The sequence below is a fragment of the Lolium rigidum genome, chromosome 7, assembly GCF_022539505.1.
Source record: "Lolium rigidum isolate FL_2022 chromosome 7, APGP_CSIRO_Lrig_0.1, whole genome shotgun sequence".
NCBI classification, from domain to species: domain Eukaryota; kingdom Viridiplantae; phylum Streptophyta; class Magnoliopsida; order Poales; family Poaceae; genus Lolium; species Lolium rigidum.
The window spans coordinates 197029878-197048415 of NC_061514.1; the positions used below are offsets into that span (position 1 = coordinate 197029878).

The 18538-nt window shown below is 45.3% G+C and overlaps 1 protein-coding gene across 1 annotated transcript; it reads left to right on the top strand.

Moving 5' to 3' along the window:
- The first annotated feature begins 313 nt into the window (after nt 1-313).
- LOC124676761 (folate-biopterin transporter 1, chloroplastic-like) lies at nt 314-6854 on the top strand. The gene is made up of 9 exons (XM_047212789.1): nt 314-585; nt 1934-2193; nt 2339-2403; nt 2491-2653; nt 3637-3785; nt 3874-4122; nt 4546-4714; nt 4793-4885; nt 6573-6854. Exons 1-9 carry the CDS (start codon nt 468-470, stop codon nt 6852-6854), a joined length of 1548 nt encoding a protein of 515 aa, XP_047068745.1. The 5' UTR covers nt 314-467.
- The last annotated feature ends 11684 nt before the right edge of the window (nt 6855-18538 follow it).

The following is an 18538-nucleotide window of genomic DNA, read 5'->3' on the forward strand; positions in this document are numbered from 1 at the left end:
TGTATGAATAAGTACTAAGACGGTGTAAATGTGCGTGATTCATCTTGAAATTATCTAACTTTTACAAATACGATGTTCGGGCCGTTTGAAAGTTAGGTTCATATAAGTACAATGTATGTTTCTCAATGAGTACTGTGTTACATTCAGTACTATCTCTGATTAAATTGGTTATCGTACTTTAATAAATTTATCATTTATGACAATCAAATTGGACTGGAGGAAGTAAGCTGGTACTTATATGACACGGAGAGGTAGGCAGGCTGGCCGTACTCTTCTGTAGAGAAACACAGGGCAGAGGACGCGTGACCACATACGTGGCCTCGTAATTGCCGTTTTACTGTTCCTAATCTGTCCTCCCACTTCCTCGTCGCTCCCGGCAATCCCCGACCTCCACCTCCCCGTTCCGCCGCGCCGCGCCGCCGATCTCCCCGTCTCCCAGGACACGGCGCTGCCTCCGGTTCCACGGGATGGCCTCCGGAAGCTCTGCTGGACGCGAGCCGTACGACGAGGAGGCCGCCTCCCGCCGCCCGCTCGAGCTCGGCGTCCGCGACTCCGCCTCCGCTTCCGCCTCCGACCACCGGTCTGGTGAGCTCCCTCTTCTCTTGTACATAACAAGGTTCTCCTAAATTTAAGGATCCGGTGCGGCAATGCATCGAGGAGTGTACGAATTGGGGAAATCCGAACGGGGCCTAGTTTTTTGTTGCGTGGTAAAAACGGGGATCGAGTTGAACTGTGATAAGCATTAGAGCAAGCTGCGATTAACAGAGAGCATAATTGATTGTATTAGCGAGTTCTACTTTGCATCCTTAGCATTGTGTGTGTGCGCGCCTGCACCCCTGTGTATGTTGGTTGGTTAAAATGGGCAATGCAGCTGATGTTGGCAGCTGCAGTATGTATCATTTGTTGTCACTATTTTCCTAATGTGTCGCTATTTGTCAGGAAGGGCGTAGTATGCCAATTTATTGTACACTAACATGTGGGAGGAAACATAGATGAACGAAAATAAGTTGCATATTGGCTAGAGAGCTATCATTTGTAATGTGTATAGTACTGGTGGCATGACAGTACCTGTATATGATAAAAATACAAAGTTAGTGTGCGGGGTACTTCCTCACCTCCCCGCCCTTGCGTGTCCCAATATTCACTATTTTGTACTTCTTATGACTTGTAGACAACTATATTGTTGACATAGGCCACTTTTTATAGTTCGAGCTTACCAATTTGCTCCATGCAACAGTACAGAATATACTTTTTGTTTGTTTCTACTATATAACCGACAAAAAGTAGAAAAAAGGGCAAGTCATGGCAGGTTGCCAAACACAGTACAAGCCATAGCTGGGTCCATATTAACCCCTATACCGGAGGCTACAAAGAGATCATCCACATGCTAACAGCAATGTCACGCATTTCAACATTTCTTCCACATTCTCTCTTTCCCCAGATTCTTGGCATGATAATTCCATTAGATCAACACACTCCCTGCTGGACTGGTGGCACGAGGCCAGGCAACACACTCCCAAGCCAGTGCGCAAGGGCTTGGCCTCCAAAACCCTTCTGGTACCCTGGATGGTCTGGAATCAGCATAATGACTGCATCTTCGACGGAGCACAGCTCTCTGTCAGCACCAGAATCACCACGATCAAGAAAGAAGCTGTGCTGTGGCTCAGAGCTGGCGCCCATGGGGTCCGTGTTCTTTTACCGATGACCTGGGATGTCCACTAATCATTTTTCACACTTGTAATCTGCCTCTTAGGTGGAATGTAAAACAACTTCTATCTATTCAGTGACATGAAAAAGCAATGGTCATTTGTGTTTTCTCAAAAAAAATCATTAGATCAACAAAAAATGTCTGCAAAAGTGGACAACGACGATGCAAGAAAAATATTTTGCCTGTTTACCTACTTATTCATTACCTTCATGGTACCTACTGTAGGAAATATCATGCCTAGATATCAGGTGGGTTCAAATAAAGTTGATACAAGTAAGAAAAACCTGGAGGCATGGCATAAGAAGCAATCTGGTGCAGGTGATATACGCAAGAGCAAGTCGGGATACTTCACGGCATTCGGGGTGGACCTATCTCCTGATAATATGGCAGTTGCGATTGTATATTTTGTGCAAGGGGTTTTAGGTCTTGCCCGACTTGCTGTGAGCTTTTACTTAAAAGATGACCTTCACCTTGATCCGGCTGAGGTACCTGGTGTTTATTATTTTCCCCTTTCATATATTGTCTTAGTGGTCCTAATATTTAGAGATGTGGTCTTATTATGTGCATGTTGTAGTTTACCTCGTAAGCAAAATATTTCAATAAGCGACTAATATGGTTTATGTTATATAGACTGCAGTTATATCTGGCTTCTCATCTTTACCCTGGTTGATCAAGCCCATCTATGGCTTTATCAGGTCTCGCAAAAGTTCTCTATACATTTCTTTCTGTTGTATTGTATATGTACACTTGATGGCACTGACTGTTCTACCTTTGCCTTCCAGTGATTCCATTCCACTCTTTGGGTATCGAAGAAGATCATATCTTATTTTGTCAGGATTTCTTGGAGCATTTTCATGGAGTTTGATGGCTACAGCAGTGGACAGTAAATATGGTGCAGCATTCTCTATTCTTCTTGGATCACTTTCTGTTGCCTTCTCAGATGTTGTAAGTGAGCCAAAATATTCTGCAAGCAAGTTATCATTTTCAACTGTTTAGATGAAGTGTTAAGTTACAGTGACGTATTTTATTTGTACAATGCATTCATTTAAGTGCTCATGTGCTCCATACCTGAATTTGAATCAGCATTGGTGCTCTCTTTTGTCTCATGGAGATCACCTTCCTTATGCAGTAAGAAAGATACCGATAACATCATCTGGCTAGAAGTAATGAGTGCTTAACAACAACTATTTTCTTTTATCGGTTACAGACCTACATATGTGGGTAGGGTGTAGAGTGTAGACCTTATCTTACAGCATGATGCGACTGAATCCTTGAAGCTATTAAAATAGTTAGATTTAATAATCTGTACAGTATAGGCGTCGACAATCCTTTCAAAATATTGCTTAAGGTTCCAGTTATATTGCGCTACAGCACAACCAATGAATAAGTCATCACTATACTCAAAACTAGAACAAAAAGCAAGCTCATGTCCTACTTCGTCACTGTCACTACCAAAAAATTCCTTAGGTTGCTATTGTGGGACTTCAGCGTTTTAAGTTGAGTTGTTGTAAGTGATGGTCATGCAACCTGTGCTGGATCACACTCATCAGAGTTTCCATGAGTTTTTGTTCTAGCTTATTTGCGGACTAATGACGCAACCATGCAAGGCCGCCTTTGGTCAGGAGGATATTGCAATTACTCAACATTAATCTATATCTAGTTGAATATGTCCTTTGTTGTCTAAAGTTTTCAAATTTATTCTTGACCACGTCAGTCTGTAAATTGCAATGATCTAGACAAGTCTTTCAGCGCATTGAAAAAATCAAATATATATGAAGATTATCTTATAAACAGAAAAGGTCACCACCTACTCTGTTATCACATGTTGGACCTGTTCCTGCATGAATTAGGACAAGAATACTATGGAGTTTCATATATATATTTTGCTTCCTGGATTTGTTTCAACCTCAGCTGTGAAAACAATGCAGGTGGTAGATTCTATGGTAGTTGAGAGAGCTCGTGGCGAATCACAAAGTACATCTGGATCTCTCCAGTCTCTATGTTGGGGATCCTCCGCATTTGGTGGAATTGTGAGCGCATATTTCAGTGGTTCGCTTGTGGATACTTATGGAGTAAGGTTTGCCCCATAACTTCACTGTTTTCTACTGCAGCCCTACACATTTTTCTCTTGCAGTACACTGATAAAAACATTCCTGTAAACGCAGATTTGTCTTTGGTGTTACAGCATTTTTACCCTTGATGACATCTGCTGTTGCAGTTCTTGTAAATGAACGTCGTTTAACTCCTGGAGAACATGCAATGTCAGTCTCTGGTTCAGGATTCATTGAGAGTTCGACACAGCACATTAAGCAGCTATGGACTTCTGTAAAGCAACCTAACATTTTCTTGCCGACCTTGTTTATATTCCTCTGGCAAGCAACACCACACTCAGAGTCTGCCATGTTTTTCTTCATGTATGTATCAGGTTACCACAATTTCACATCAGTTTGTAATTACAGTGTCTCTTTTATTGCATAAATGATTATTGTTTACTGTTGTGCTGGAGTTAGTTGTAAATGCAGTAACAGCAGTTTTACAAAAATACAAACTGCATTAGGTTAGTAGATGCTCCTCCAGCTCACCTTTGATTGGATCGATTTGATTACCATAGGTTCGATGTAAGTATGATATTAACTTAATTGCAACAAATGATGATCCTAGTTAATTAACTTAATTGCTCACATATGATCATCGTTGCTAGTTGGTTGCATTATAGCTGACCTGTAGCCTAGGCACAGCTTTTCATTATGTGTTTGAAAATGCATGATTACTGTTTATCTTTGTGATGTTTCTTTGAATTGATTGAACTTTCATGCCCCCGTTATTATTAATCTCAGCACAAATAAACTTGGATTCACTCCAGAGTTTCTAGGACGTGTAAAGCTTGTTACTTCCATTGCATCCTTGCTTGGTGTCGGAATTTATAACTATTTTCTGAAGGCAGTTCATCTGAGGAAGATATTTTTTGTGACAACCATCATAGGTTCAGCCCTTGGAATGACACAGGTGCTCCTTTTGCTTTTATTTCAGTGCAGCAAAAGTTATTTGCCATCCTTAAAATTTTGGTATGTTGTTTGTCTTCAGGTTCTTCTTGTCACTGGGCTTAATAGGCAGTTTGGGATCAGTGATGAGTGGTTCTCCATTGGAGATTCGTTAATCATCACAGTCCTTGGCCAGGTATGTAACAATACCATATTTGCTGATTGATGGGAAACTCTTCTACAATGTTACTGTTGTGGACTTACATCCAGAATGGGACAACTACCATGAAGAAGATAGCCAGACTTAAATGACCGACACATATATAATATGTTATGACCGGTATTGGTTATGTTAGGAGGGGGCCCAACCATGGGCCCAACTAGGGGCTTAGCCCATTATCAGTTTAGGTCGGTTTAGGGTTTAGCTCTTTATATATCAGATGTAACGATGCAAAAGGATCAAGCAATAATCAGATTCATTATTGCCGACTCCCTGAGGAGTCGGTCTCCCAAAACCCAGCCGCCGCCTTCCTCTCTCCCGCGCGCACGACGGCGCCCAGCCGCCGGCGTCCGCCGCCTCGTCCGCACACCTCTCCCTCCTTCCCCTACAAACTACGCCCTAGGCCCGGTAGAGCTGTTGGTTCTACCAATTTGGTATCAGCTAGCTCGGCTGCGATCATGTCTTCTCCGCCGCCCGCCACCACGTCGTCCGCGCCGCCGCCCGTTCCTTCGGCCACCGCCACCACGGCGGGTTCTCCGGCGGCCGCCACGACGGCGGGCTCCGCCGCGCCGGCGTCCGTCATCTACACGCCCGAGCAGCTGAGCGGGGTCGTCAATGACCTCGTCACCGCGGTTCAAGGCATCCGCCTCTACTTGATCGGTTCCCAGGGGCCCCCGACGCCGCCGCAGCCGGCCATCTTCTCCGTGCCGGCACCCGCATCAGGGGTTTCGCCCTTCACGGGCGTACCGCTGCAGCCTCCGCCGGCGCCGGCCCAGCCCTGGCCGCAGTGGCCACCGTCCGCCCCCGCCAGCCCAAGCACCGCAGCAACGGGGGGCGTCCCCATCCACCAGATCCGTTTCCCCCCGTCACCATCCCCGCTGCCGGCGTGGCTCACCGCGTCGTCGACTCAGCCGGTCTACACCACCGCTGCCGAGCCGCCGATGCCCTCCCTCCCGGGCACCGCCCCTGGGGGGTATGCACGCCCCTATGAGGCGCGCCCCGACGCGCACGGCCCCGGCGGGGTAACCCAGCCACCGCCCCGCTACACCAAGGTCGACTTCGCCACCTACGATGGGTCGGAGGACCCCCTGAACTGGCTTAGCCAGTGCGAGGAGTCGGTCTCCCAAAACCCAGCCGCCGCCTTCCTCTCTCCCGCGCGCACGACGGCGCCCAGCCGCCGGCGTCCGCCGCCTCGTCCGCACACCTCTCCCTCCTTCCCCTACAAACTACGCCCTAGGCCCGGTAGAGCTGTTGGTTCTACCATAATACCTCCTAACTTGACACCCAAGGCGTACTTTCCTAATCCTTACTGTTCCGAATTTACCTTTCCTAATCCTATATCTTAGTCATCTTTCCCAAGTCATCCCTTTCATGAACTCTTCCCTTAGCTGTCTCCTTCCCTGACACTCATTGGGAGGCAATGTGCTAATGTCCACAACAGTTACGTTATTTGGTATACAACCAATTCGAATTTTCTTAACAAGTGGTAATTCTCAACATAACAACCACTCTCGAGGAAAGCATCCCAATGGTGTTGCACCATAGCACTGATTTTTTTTTCACATCAACGTACCTGTCTTACAACTATTGTTTACAACTTCTTTCTGCTTTCAGCCATTCTCCTTGTATGTTGTAATCTTATATAAGCTTCATTATATGGCAGGCTGCATTCATGCCGGTGTTAGTGTTAGCTGCAAAATTGTGCCCTCCGGGAATGGAAGCAACTTTGTTTGCCACTTTGATGTCTGTTTCTAATGCTGGAAGTGTTACTGGTGGTCTGGTCGGTGCTGGTCTAACAAAGCTTTTGGGAGTCACTCGGGAAAGTTTTGGAAATCTACCTCTATTGATTATCATATGCAATCTCAGTTCCTTGCTGCCCCTGCCTCTTCTAGGTCTCCTTCCAGATGAAGAAGATTCAGATAATGAAGAGACAAAACACAGCTGACTGAGGTTTAATGTGTTCCAATTCTCAAGTGTAGTATGGCCTGCTCCGTTTCAACCTGAGGTAACAGATGTGGCTGTGTTCCAATATGAGTCAGCAAATCAGCAGGGAAATATAGAATGAACATTTCATATGACTGCATCTTTCCTTGCTGCCATGTAAGCACCAAGATCAATATGGTCATCACAAATGGAACCTGATGCTATGGAGCACAGGTACTTTTCTTTTCTTTTATATAGCTAACATGTATTATGAGACGACGTTGAGCGATCGTTATGTAATTGATGTAACACCATGAAAAAGAACGGAGGGGTTTACCTTTTTTAGTTACATAGCGACCCCCTTTACCAATTTGGTTACTTGCGGGGAAATATAAATATTTTGTCCCCGTTACTATGGATAGTGTGTGAATTGTGAAGAAACATACACTTCTCCTTAAGTGGCTTGTGATATAGTACCAGAATTTTTGGATAACATCTTTGCAACTGTATGCATCCCATTAGGCACGTTAACATCTAGGAATTGCAAGGGCTTTTATGGTTGTAGTTTCGTTGGAGTTTCTGATAGCAAATCTGACTCTTTGTAAACCACAGATGGTGCCCTTGACTTGTGCTTTAAGGTCATCTTTGAGAGATGATTCTAGTTTTTTCCACACGTCAAATCGCAAATAAAGCTATGATTTCATTATTTCGTGGAAAGCTGTGCTTCCAATTAGTGGACGGTGAAAGACGACCTCAAAAGCTTTAGTACAGTGTTTTTAGCATGACTTCCTTTCTTTCTTTGAGAGCACAAATGGTGTACTCTGTTTTACTCACCTTTTTGTCGAGGTGCTGCTCTGAAACGCTGCTGCTCAAACTCCGTTTGGTAGCATGAGCTATGCGTGTATTCTCTCATGAGAACATGCCTGAGAATCATATATTAGGGGTTGCATACTGTGTCCAAAGATGCCCAGTCATCGTCTTCTGTCACCATCATAAGCTTCTTTTTTGTTTTGTTAACATTATAAGCTTCTCAGACCTGGCTAATGAGAGCAGCAAGGCTAAGATGATATGTATTGCATTTGTAACTGTTGCACACTTGCAATCCTACTACATCACACATTCAGATTTCTGTCGAAATCACATGTACGTCCTCTCCAAAACAATAACAATCATATCCACATCGTGCATTCGTGTCAGCGTTCCAGTGTCTGGTCTCCATAAGTGCTCGTCTAATCAGCCTGCATGGCTGGATTATTATCCTCGCACATGACAGACTTCTGACTCTTCACTTGCTGGGTTTGGTTGCGACTGTGCATCATGTGGGGTCAATTCCGCACTGCATTATTTGTTCCCCTCTGATGACCTGATAGAAAAGGATGGAGATTGTATTCCGATCCGTTTCTTTTCTGAAGAATCCGGTCCGGCCTTCCTGTCTTCCGGTTCCGGATCATCGTCACCGTTCACCGGCAGCATATTGTCCAGCCATGCTGGCATGCTGCGTATGATTGTGTTGTGCAAGTCTAAAACCTGTGAACTCTCGTCGTGAGCGGAATTATGTAGCTGAGTACAAATTGCAGTACTTGTGTTCGTGCCGCCCATGCACCACCCTGATGGTGACAACTGAATAGAATCTAGACAGGATATGCTTATAAATCGATTTATTCCGGGGTTATGTTTGAAGTATTAGTGGTAGTGTGGTGTGCTGACTAGGCCCCTAGTGCTGACTTGGCCAAGCAGTGATGGAGTGAGTCGTCATAACTACTTTCATTCATTCAACATGCTAACTGATCTTGTTACTTGACAATACAAATAACAAATCGACTGGTAAATATGGTCGCCAAAAAAAATGATTTTGGATTGTTCACGTTTGTGTTGAAAATTTTGGAAGTTCAATATGTTTGATATGATATTCGCTCTTATGCTAACTTCTTCACGTTTATCAGTTCTTCATAGTTTGAATTTGAAAGTTTGACCGTGTACAGAATCAGGACTCACACTGTGACATCCTGTATTTTGAGAGGTCTGTATTGTTTTCCTGCTTTTGGCAAATATCCTGATGGCTAAATCCTGCATTTGCAATGTGCCTATTAGCTGCATGGGCGGACGCAGCGGGGGGGGGGGGGGGCCGTGGCCCACCCAGAAATCCAGCCAATTTTTTAGGTACCCCATGAAAAAAGCCCAATTAGCCCAGCACCAAGTCACGTAGACGAGCGATTCCCACAGCAGGCCAGCACGAGGACGCGATTCCCAGGCAGCAGCCAGGCTCCCAGCGACCGACCGCCGCCGCCTCGACCGGCGACCAACCGCCGCCACCCCGACCGACCGCCGCCGCGGCCCCGGCACCGCCGCCGTACGCCGCAGGCCCGCCCTCGACTAGACTGCCTGCCTGGCCGGCCGGCGATCTCTGCCCTCACCCAGCCCCGGCCGCCGCGCCGCTCTTCCGCCGGCCGCCTCTCTCCCCGCGGCCCTGCTCTTCCCGCCGAGTCGCCGACGACCAGGTGACCTGCTGCCGTGCAGCCGGGCGCTCTCCTCTCTGCCTCTGTTATATGTTAGTATTTACTTATTCTCTCTGTTAGTCTGTTTGGTAAATTGCAAATGTATACATGACTCAGCGTTTATTGTGTAACAAAGAAAATTGCTAAATTACTAATATTTAAATGTTTTAATTGTGTAGAAATGAAGAGGGATAGCAAAATGCGCTAATTTTTTTTAGAAACAAGCATGAAAAACAAAGAAAAATGCATCAACACAGTTACTCATACATGATGTAGAAATCGAAAATGGTGGGCTTGATTTCGATGACAGAGTATTTTCCGCAATGAGTCTAGTGGAAAACAAAGAGTATTTTCTATAAGTGATGATGCCATTGTTGAGACTTTCATTGCAGTGCGAAACCGTAGATTGAAGAAATGATGTAATTTTCTAGTTATGATATATTCTATCATGTAAAACTCTTTTAATATTTTGAACTATTTAATCTTGCACATTTGGTTTTGATATATGTATTGAACTCCAATGTTTACAACAAATTTGTCTTCTATATAGTTCATTAGTTCATTATGCAAATGCTTTTTCACATTTTGTGGGCGTGCAAAAAAAAAAAAAAATTGAGGTGTGCCCCCCCTCTAATTCTTTCCTGCGTCCGCTACTGATTAGCTGTTGTTGGCTCACCAAATGAACGAAGAATTACATAATAATTATTAAATGCAAGAAAAATAATTGCTTCCGTATTCCATGTTGTGTAAAAAGAACAAAAACATGATGTACAATATATTATCTCTTAGTGTTTTCTCTAGCAGTTAACCATTGCATGCTTGTGAAATTATAGTGATTAAAATTAAATCGAAAACACATGACTAAGGGAAGATTTTTCCTACAAATAGATCATTCCTAGCTGATAGAAAGCAGACCATTTTTTGTTTTCTTGTCTCTCTCTTTCAACTTAGCAATCATTCTATGAGGTATTCTATCATTCATTCAACATGCTAGCTGGTCTTGTTACTTGACAATACGAATAACAAATCGACTGGTAAGCATGATCGCCCCAAAAAACGGTTTTGGATTGTTCACGTTTGTGTTGTAATTTTTGGAAGTTCAATATGTTTGATAATATTCTCTCTTATGGTAACTTCTTCACATAATTATCAGTTCTTCCTAGTTTGAATTTGAAAGTTTGATCGTGTGCCAAATCAGGACTTTTGTTTTCCTGCTTTCGGCAAATATTCTGATGGCTAAATTTGTATTTGCAATGTGCCTACTAGCTATTCTTGGCTCACCAAATTAAATCGAAAACATATGACTAAGAGAAGGTTTTCCTACAGAGAGGTGATTCCTAGCTGATTGAAAGCAGATCATCTTTTCATTTATCTCTCTTTCAACTTAGCAATCATTCTATGTGGTATTCTCTCGTCATTGTCTCAGAGGTAAGGCAACCAAGCGTATCATACTTTAGCGGCCAACATATGTGTAAGACACTTTCAGCTGCCCCTTTATAAGAACATCTGTAGCATGTCCCCAATTCCAATAAACTATCACCATCTTCTCTCTACCCCCCCCCCCCCCCCTCTCCAAATAAGAAATCCCATAATCCTTTCCAGGAACACTAGACTATGCGCGGGAGCTCCAACCTCCGACCTAAAATTTCACGATGGCAACCTCGTTGTTGTGAGTGCATCCCCCGACGTCTAAACACCACTTGCCACCTTGTTTCTTGCCCTGCACCTGGCCCCACCCCTACATCCTTTTCCTACTGACATAAGTCGGGCGCAACCCCATCCCGAAGAAGTCGTTGTTGCCTAGGGTTGTAGCCGCCCTAGGCTACGACCACTCCTTTCTATATCGCTGCTCCAGGGGCCTTCGCCACAGCTGCACAGAGGATGTAGTTGTTGTTCCTGCTTTGACGAGCAGTCATCCGCCACACGACCCATCCAATGTGGCAACAGTCGCAACGGAAAAAGGCATGTGAGACCCGAGGGTGGTACACTGATTAGGGTTCCATTGATGTGATAATTTTGAATAATAAGCTAGACAAATAATAGCACAAGTTCATGTTCATGAACCCAACCAACCTTGATGGGAAGGGGAGAGCATACTTTGATATTTGGCGGCTTCAAGGATGACGTCCGTTTTATGTTGAGTTGTTTTTTATTCATGTGATGAAATCATTAATTTGTGGTATATGCACAATAGGGTGGTGGAGGTATCATCACAACCCTTTGTTTTTCGTTCCGTTTTTTCTCCTTGCTAGTTTTCCATTTACCTTCTTGAGCTACATGTACTATTGATCATGACAAAAATCATAACCGTGTTAGGTCTCGTGTGCCTGGCATGTCCCACATTCAAATACTAGTGTGTACCTTGGTAGAATCAAACTCTAATCCTCAAGCCGATACATTCAGAAGACACAAATAGGATTTTAAAGTTCACTTCGAGCCTGACATAAAAAAATGCAAACACTTTTTTAAAGTTCAAAAACTAGACTTGCTCCACAATTATGTAGATATTCTCATTATATACATGTGAAATTCCATGAATAAATATATTTATCCTATCTGCTACTATATATGCATGTTTTTTTGTAGCGCACGAATGAAAAAAAAACTAATAATGGAATATTATTGGTCTATAGATAATAATGATATGTGCGTGTCCCACATTCAAATACTAGTTGTGTAGCTTGGTAGAATCAAACTCTAATCCTCAAGCCGATACATTCAGAAGACACAAATAGGATTTTAAAATTCACTTCGAGCCTGACATAAAAAACGCAAACACTTTTTTAAAGTTCAAAAACTAGACTTTCTCCACAATTATGTAGATATTCTCATTATATACATGTGAAATTCCATGAATAAATATATTTATCCTATCTGCTACTATATATGCATGTTTTTTTGTAGTGCATGAATGAAAAAAAACTAATAATGGAATATTATTGGTCTATAGATAATAATGATATGTGTGTGTGGGGGGGGGATTGTTTTCAAATTCTAAATTTTTTGAATTTTGAAATATGAAATATGAAATATGAAATATTCAACTTCATCGAATATTTTGGGCTCTAGTGACTGGGAGCCAAAATACCTCACCCAGGAGACAATCTCCTCGCTAGTTGGCTAGGTGGTAGGTAAGCAATTGAGTCGGAGCTGGCATGAGAGAAGCCGAAAAGAAACCGTAATGGGTTGCCGAAAATACCCCACGATAATTTAGTGTGATAATTGAAAACCATAATAATTGACCAAGGTATCTATTCCTCATGTCATATGAGAAACTAGAAACATATAATACCATATAAATCTGGAAGTGGACCAGCACCGTCCAATGGACTTTGGACCTAACACACCTTGGATCATGTTGGACTGGGCTATACTGGACCTGGATATCTGTTGGGCTAACGTCCTATAAACTCTGGATATTGATGGACACAGAGGATGAGATCCATCCAAGATCCATTGGACGTTGTCTGCTAAATAGTCTCCACGACTAAGATGGGCACCCTGCCGCGCGGCCTCACCGTAGGTGGCCGCCCAAGTGTGCAGGTAGCCAGCGGCTCCAGCACCGTCGCACACGGCGTGGTGCACGGTGATGCCGAGGTCGAGCAACACGCGCGGCTGCACAGCACGGTGGCCTAGACGGCGAGAATCGTTCCGCCGCCACATCCGGCAGCAGGTCGCAGGCACAGGCGAGGCGGGCGAGGTCGGCGCTGTCGTACTCGCTGGGCGTGAAGGTACTTGTAGACGCCCATGGACCGGCACGAGCTCTCGCCCTCATCGCGGCGGCGGCCGGTGGCCGAATCGACGCATGTGAATTCGTCGTCAGTCACAATAAAGCCCTCAGATGAACGTTTGCAGCTCGGAAGATAGAAAACGAGAGCTCGTGGTGAGGAGAAGAAAAGTACAGCTTCGATTTTGCAAAAAAAAACGAACTCAGATGCAATGATTTGAAGCTTTAGAGGTGAAGCAATGGAGGGGAGAGAAACAGATAAGGAGAATCTGTCGAGATTTGAGGAAGGAGCGGAAGGTTGGGGACGATTCATTTTACTAATTAATAGTGGGACCCACAGCAACACGCGGATGCACCCTACGCCTCAGCAGGAAAAAAGTGCAGGCAGATACAGTACGTATTACTAACATTAACTCACGATGCTGTCCATTTGAATTGGATATCGCTGGACTTCTTACGTGTGGATTTGGATGGACTTGGATGTTACGCATTTTCATTTGGACAGGGCATGGACTGGATCACGTACATTTGGACAATAGCTGGATAGTTTAATTTTGGACTTGGATACTGATCCAGTTCCAGGTTTTACCATAGTACTTTATTTGAGTGAAAATTATAGGGAAAAAGGAGACTAAAATATAACTCTAGTAATAGTTTTCCTTGAAAATGCATTCACTTTAGCCCTTCCCTTGAAGTAATTCAAATGCAACTCAACATGAATTTATGCTTGTTTACATTTTTCAAAAAATGATACAGATTCCACAAATATGACAGGAAAATCTCGACATAAGGAGTATGTGACATATACGGTAGACACCATATCAGGTAAGATATCCCAAGTTTTACTATAGCAAATATCGATTCGAGTAGATATTTGTGACACCATCGTACTTTTAGCTAAATTTTATTCCATTGGAGGTTTGGAGCTCCTAATTTCATGCCGAACCACACTTAATGGCTAGCTTTGTTGTGAAAATAATGGGCAGACACTAGAATTCATAAATATACGAATGTATTGTATTCATAGGTGCAATGCTCCAAAGACATCACCCTACATGTACAAGTACAACAACAACCGAAGACATGCTTTCATACCCTGAAATCAGAATAGTAATTGTCATTGATGGTATGGGGAACTCATCCTTCTCGTCCTTCCTCTTGCCCGAACTCACATGTGTTCATTCGAAGTGGAGAGGAAATGGTTCAAAAGTGACCGTGCACATTAGTTTGATTTACAAGCAAGCGCAAACTAGGATTGGATGGTTTTCTAAACCAAGATTAGGACCAACCTTCAAATGGCGCCTTGAAGGCGTGGTTGACTCAGTGGTGTTTGCACGTTGACGTGTGTAGTGTGGGCCTAGTGGCTAGTGCTGAAACAGAGATAACCCTTAAGAAATTGAAATTAAAGTGCTTGATAAAATAACGTTTTGTTCAGAGTCAAAAATATCAATTTCAAAGTAAAATTTGGTCTACAATTATGAGAGAAATAATGGAAGGAATGAGCACAATAATAAGCAAGAAAGTGTGAGAACCCACAGGTGGTGTAACCTTGAGCTCAATATTCAAATCTACGGTTAAAACAGCTAAGGTTTCATCAGTGGGAGATTATAAGAAGAAATCGTTAGATCTTCCAACTGAACTATGCATTCACCAAGCGAAATAATCCCCAATTTCGCATCTCGTGTATTAGATGGCCTAGAGCCTGAGATCATTCCAACAGGTTAGCTGGAGTTATCAACCAATAGATTACAGTATCTTAATCTTTGGTCCACCTCTTAATGACTTGTACAAAAGGATAGGTGTAGTGCATAATAATGCATATAGTGCATGCTACGGCACGTGAACCTGAAAAATCCGACAAGCAAATATGGACCATACGTGGCATGCGAACCATTAAGGAGTAGTATATATGGTAGTATTTGAGTATGTGGGTATTATATATTTGGTCATACTTTGAACTTTTACAGGTTCAAATGTCACTAATTCACGGTTTTCCATACGTGACTTGCACATCCCTTGCGCTGAGAATTCAAAGAATTTTCTTTCTATCCGAGGCATGTCACCTTTATATTAGTAATCTTAATCATACGGGGATGCAGTTTTGGCTCCCGGGTGTAGTTGCTCCTGACATCTGGACCATCAGAAAGTGCTCCAAGATTGGTGTACCCAGGACAATACTCTGACACCCAATCAGCAGAAAAATAGGGATACGCTCGTACCCCGCTGTACAGTACGAGGGTTGAGTTTGACGGAGGAGTGGCACTGCCGACCTGTACCCGCGGAACAAGAAGGGCATGATTACATGGACCAACATGGTACAGAAACAGAGCAGGCCACTGGCCACACGACTCTAGCAGCACATCATCGGTTCCCCGAGTCCGATTCCGGCGACTACGTCGACGCCGGTGAGACACAACGGTACTTCACCGGCGCTGCTATGGATTTCCCCGGAGTTAGTGCATGCGATTTTCCTCGATTGGAAACTATGGGTGAGAATTTTGCCCCCAATTATGACGGCGTATTTCCGCCATTGTCTGTGCGCCAATCTACGAGGGTGCGAGATCCATCCGTGATGCGGTGGTGGAAGACGGTGCGTGCAGCCATGTCGGGTCGGTTGAAGTCAGATCCATCCGTGGCGGGCATCTTGCAAGCGCTAGCGAGTGCCGGCGATGAAGAAGAGGACGGCGGGCCAATTGAACTCGGTGCACCGTGAATCGAGACATTGATGGACTGCGCCAAGAGGTAAAAAACTAGGAAGCATATTCGCAATTTCTGAAATTTTGGAAAATGTCAGTCTTTTTTTGCGGGTGGATATAACATATAAAAAGCAACCCAGAAATCTGAGTTTGGTCGACTGGTGTAAGCAACACATGAAAATCAGCCTAGCAGAAAAAGTAAAATCATGTCGATTTGAGTAACGACTGATCGTGCATCGTCAGGTAAAGAAGAATTGTTATTGTGAATGATGCACTGGTGTGAAGTTAATGAATATTAGAGGGGGTTGTGCGTTGTAGTTAAAGTTCAAATTTATCTGGAAATGGCAAGAATCTGAGGCAGGTTGTGAACTGCTGAGGTACCCATTCCATGTAAATTGTTCAGTTGTTGAGTGAACTAGATGCAGATAAGTGGCAGTGATGATAAGGTAGAATTTACACATACAGAGATAGCATGAATTTGCAGCCCTCGCTAGCAGGTTGCCAACAGTTATCAGTTTGTGCAGTTGTGTGTAAAAAGGCGAAATGACGATCAGAATTAGTATGAGTGTTCTGTAGCTGTAACTAACCAATGGTTGATGTTGCGAACCTGTGCAGGGTAAAGGTGGGTCAGGCACCAGCGGACATGGCGCCATGGAGACACAATGGTTGCCGCTGCAAGAGCATCTATGGAACGGACACAAAAATACTTTTGACATTGGCTGAACGGAATCAGAATTACGTATTTGCAGGGGTTCCAGAAAAAAATGGAAAAGGTGCTCCAAAATTTTCAGTGGGTGAGTTCTCATACATGTTTGTAGCACACCTTGTGTTCGTATTCCCTATAATGGAAAAATTAAGGGGTATGCATAATTTTAATTCAGAAAACCGTGTGTTGCCAGTGGTGGAGCTGTTGTGCTCGATGGCACGAGATAATATCGAGGAACCTGAAGTGCCGGAAATGGACGATGACATGCCGGATGCTCCAGCGGGCTGAAACGGTGTTGCCAAACCCGTCCAGTCATCCACGCCTATCCGAGATAGGAGAAATAAACGAGATCACGCTGGTTTACCTTTGAATGCACCAAAGAGAGTTCGTTTTGCATCTGGTGCCAGTCTAGCATGAGGGGGTAGGAATCTCAATTTTCAGAGACCTGTGTTTTATGTTGTGGGGTGTGCGAATTCAGTAATCTAATGATGCCTACTTTTTGTCAGAAAAATTGCTGTCAATGAGTCAGCTGATCGTGAGGAACTGGCAGGTACCTAATCGGGCAGCGGTAATGGGTTTAGCTATGCATAATTATGATAGTGTGTTCCTAAATTCTTGTAATTCTGACAATGGTATACAGTTTGCATATCAAGGAGGACATAGTGACGGGAGTGCAAAGACGACCGAGTACAATTCATCGTTGTGCATCAGCGACTGGTAATTCATGAATTTGAGTATATACCAGGATGCAAAGGGTGAGAGTTCGATAATTCTTAATGCTATGTTATAATGCGTATTCGAGCAGGTACCGCGAGTGGCGACATATCCAGGGGCATCGTCCGAGTTGGAGCCTCGGCGATCGGCACTATAAGCTGGTATGCAAGTGTTAATGACATTACTATGTGGTGGTGAAAAAACTTTCCAGTTGAGTGACTCTGAATCTGATACGGCTAGTTGCTGCTCACTGTCTGAAAGTTGTGCTTCTAAGAGCATCTCCAGTCGCGTCCCCCAAACCGTCCCCCAAAGGGATTTGGGGCGCGCCGGACAAAAAAAGCGTTCCAGCCGCGTCCCCCAAAGCCCATTTTTGTCCGGCGCGGCCCCATACGGTGTCCGGCGCCCCGAGCCCGTCCCCGTCCCACGGGGATGCTCCGGGGACGCCGGACACAACGAAATGAGAGGCGAGGAGGCGCGGGGCCAACGCGTCGGCGGCACGAGGGAAAATTCGTCTCACACTCCCGCCAAATCCGCCGCTCCCGCCAAATCGCGCCTATACCGCCGCGCACGGGCCTCCCAAAACACATCCCGCCGCCGATTCATTTCTCCTATCCCGCCGATTTCTTTCTCCCTCCCGCCGTCCACCCGTCGCCGCTACCCTCTCCCCATTCCATGAGCGCCGCCGACAGCCCCCAAAAAGATGGCGAAGAAAGCGGCCAAGAAGCCGCCGGGCAATGCGACGATAGGGCGAAAGCGCCGTTCGCGAGGCCGCGGAAGGCGCCGGCTGCGAAGAAGAAGCCCGAAGGAATGACCGACGATGAATGGCAGCAAGATTGCTGCGCCGGAAGCTATCGACGGCGGAGCGGAAAGGACGGAGGGCGGTGGAGCTGGAGAAGAAGGCTCAGGCGGCGCGCCAGCACCAGCACGTAATGGCCGGGTGTATCGCCGCCACCAACGCGAGCCCATGGAGTACGTCCATGCCGGTGTACGTTCCCGGAGTGATCTCTCCGTCGCAAGCCGCCTTCTACACGACGGCCCCTCCGCCACTCCCGGGTGCGTGACGCCTAACTTGTCGCCGCACTACCGGGATGCGGCGACGCACGGCGGCTTCAACCCCAACAACCTCTACTCCCCGGCGTACGAGCGGCGCGAGGCGCGGGCCCCGGTCCGGACGGCGACCCTTTCAGCCGGCCGCGGGGGTCCGCTCGAATACGACGGCGCCGGGTGCCGAGGAGGACGACGGGGTTGAGGAGGGACGACGAGGAAGAGGAGGGGGTGGAGGGACGACGAGGAGGACGACGATGAGGACGAAGAGGCGGCGGCGAAGAGGACGACGAGGGTGCCGGTGACGATGATCTCGTGGAGGTA

Bases quoted from the DNA above. Each gene is read 5' to 3' on its own strand.
- LOC124676761 (XM_047212789.1), top strand. From the start codon at position 468: ATGGCCTCCGGAAGCTCTGCTGGACGCGAGCCGTACGACGAGGAGGCC. The intron at 2,654-3,636 runs GTAAGTGAGCCA...AAAACAATGCAG, and splicing joins CTGTTGCCTTCTCAGATGTT to GTGGTAGATTCTATGGTAGT. The intron at 4,886-6,572 runs GTATGTAACAAT...ATTATATGGCAG, and splicing joins TCATCACAGTCCTTGGCCAG to GCTGCATTCATGCCGGTGTT.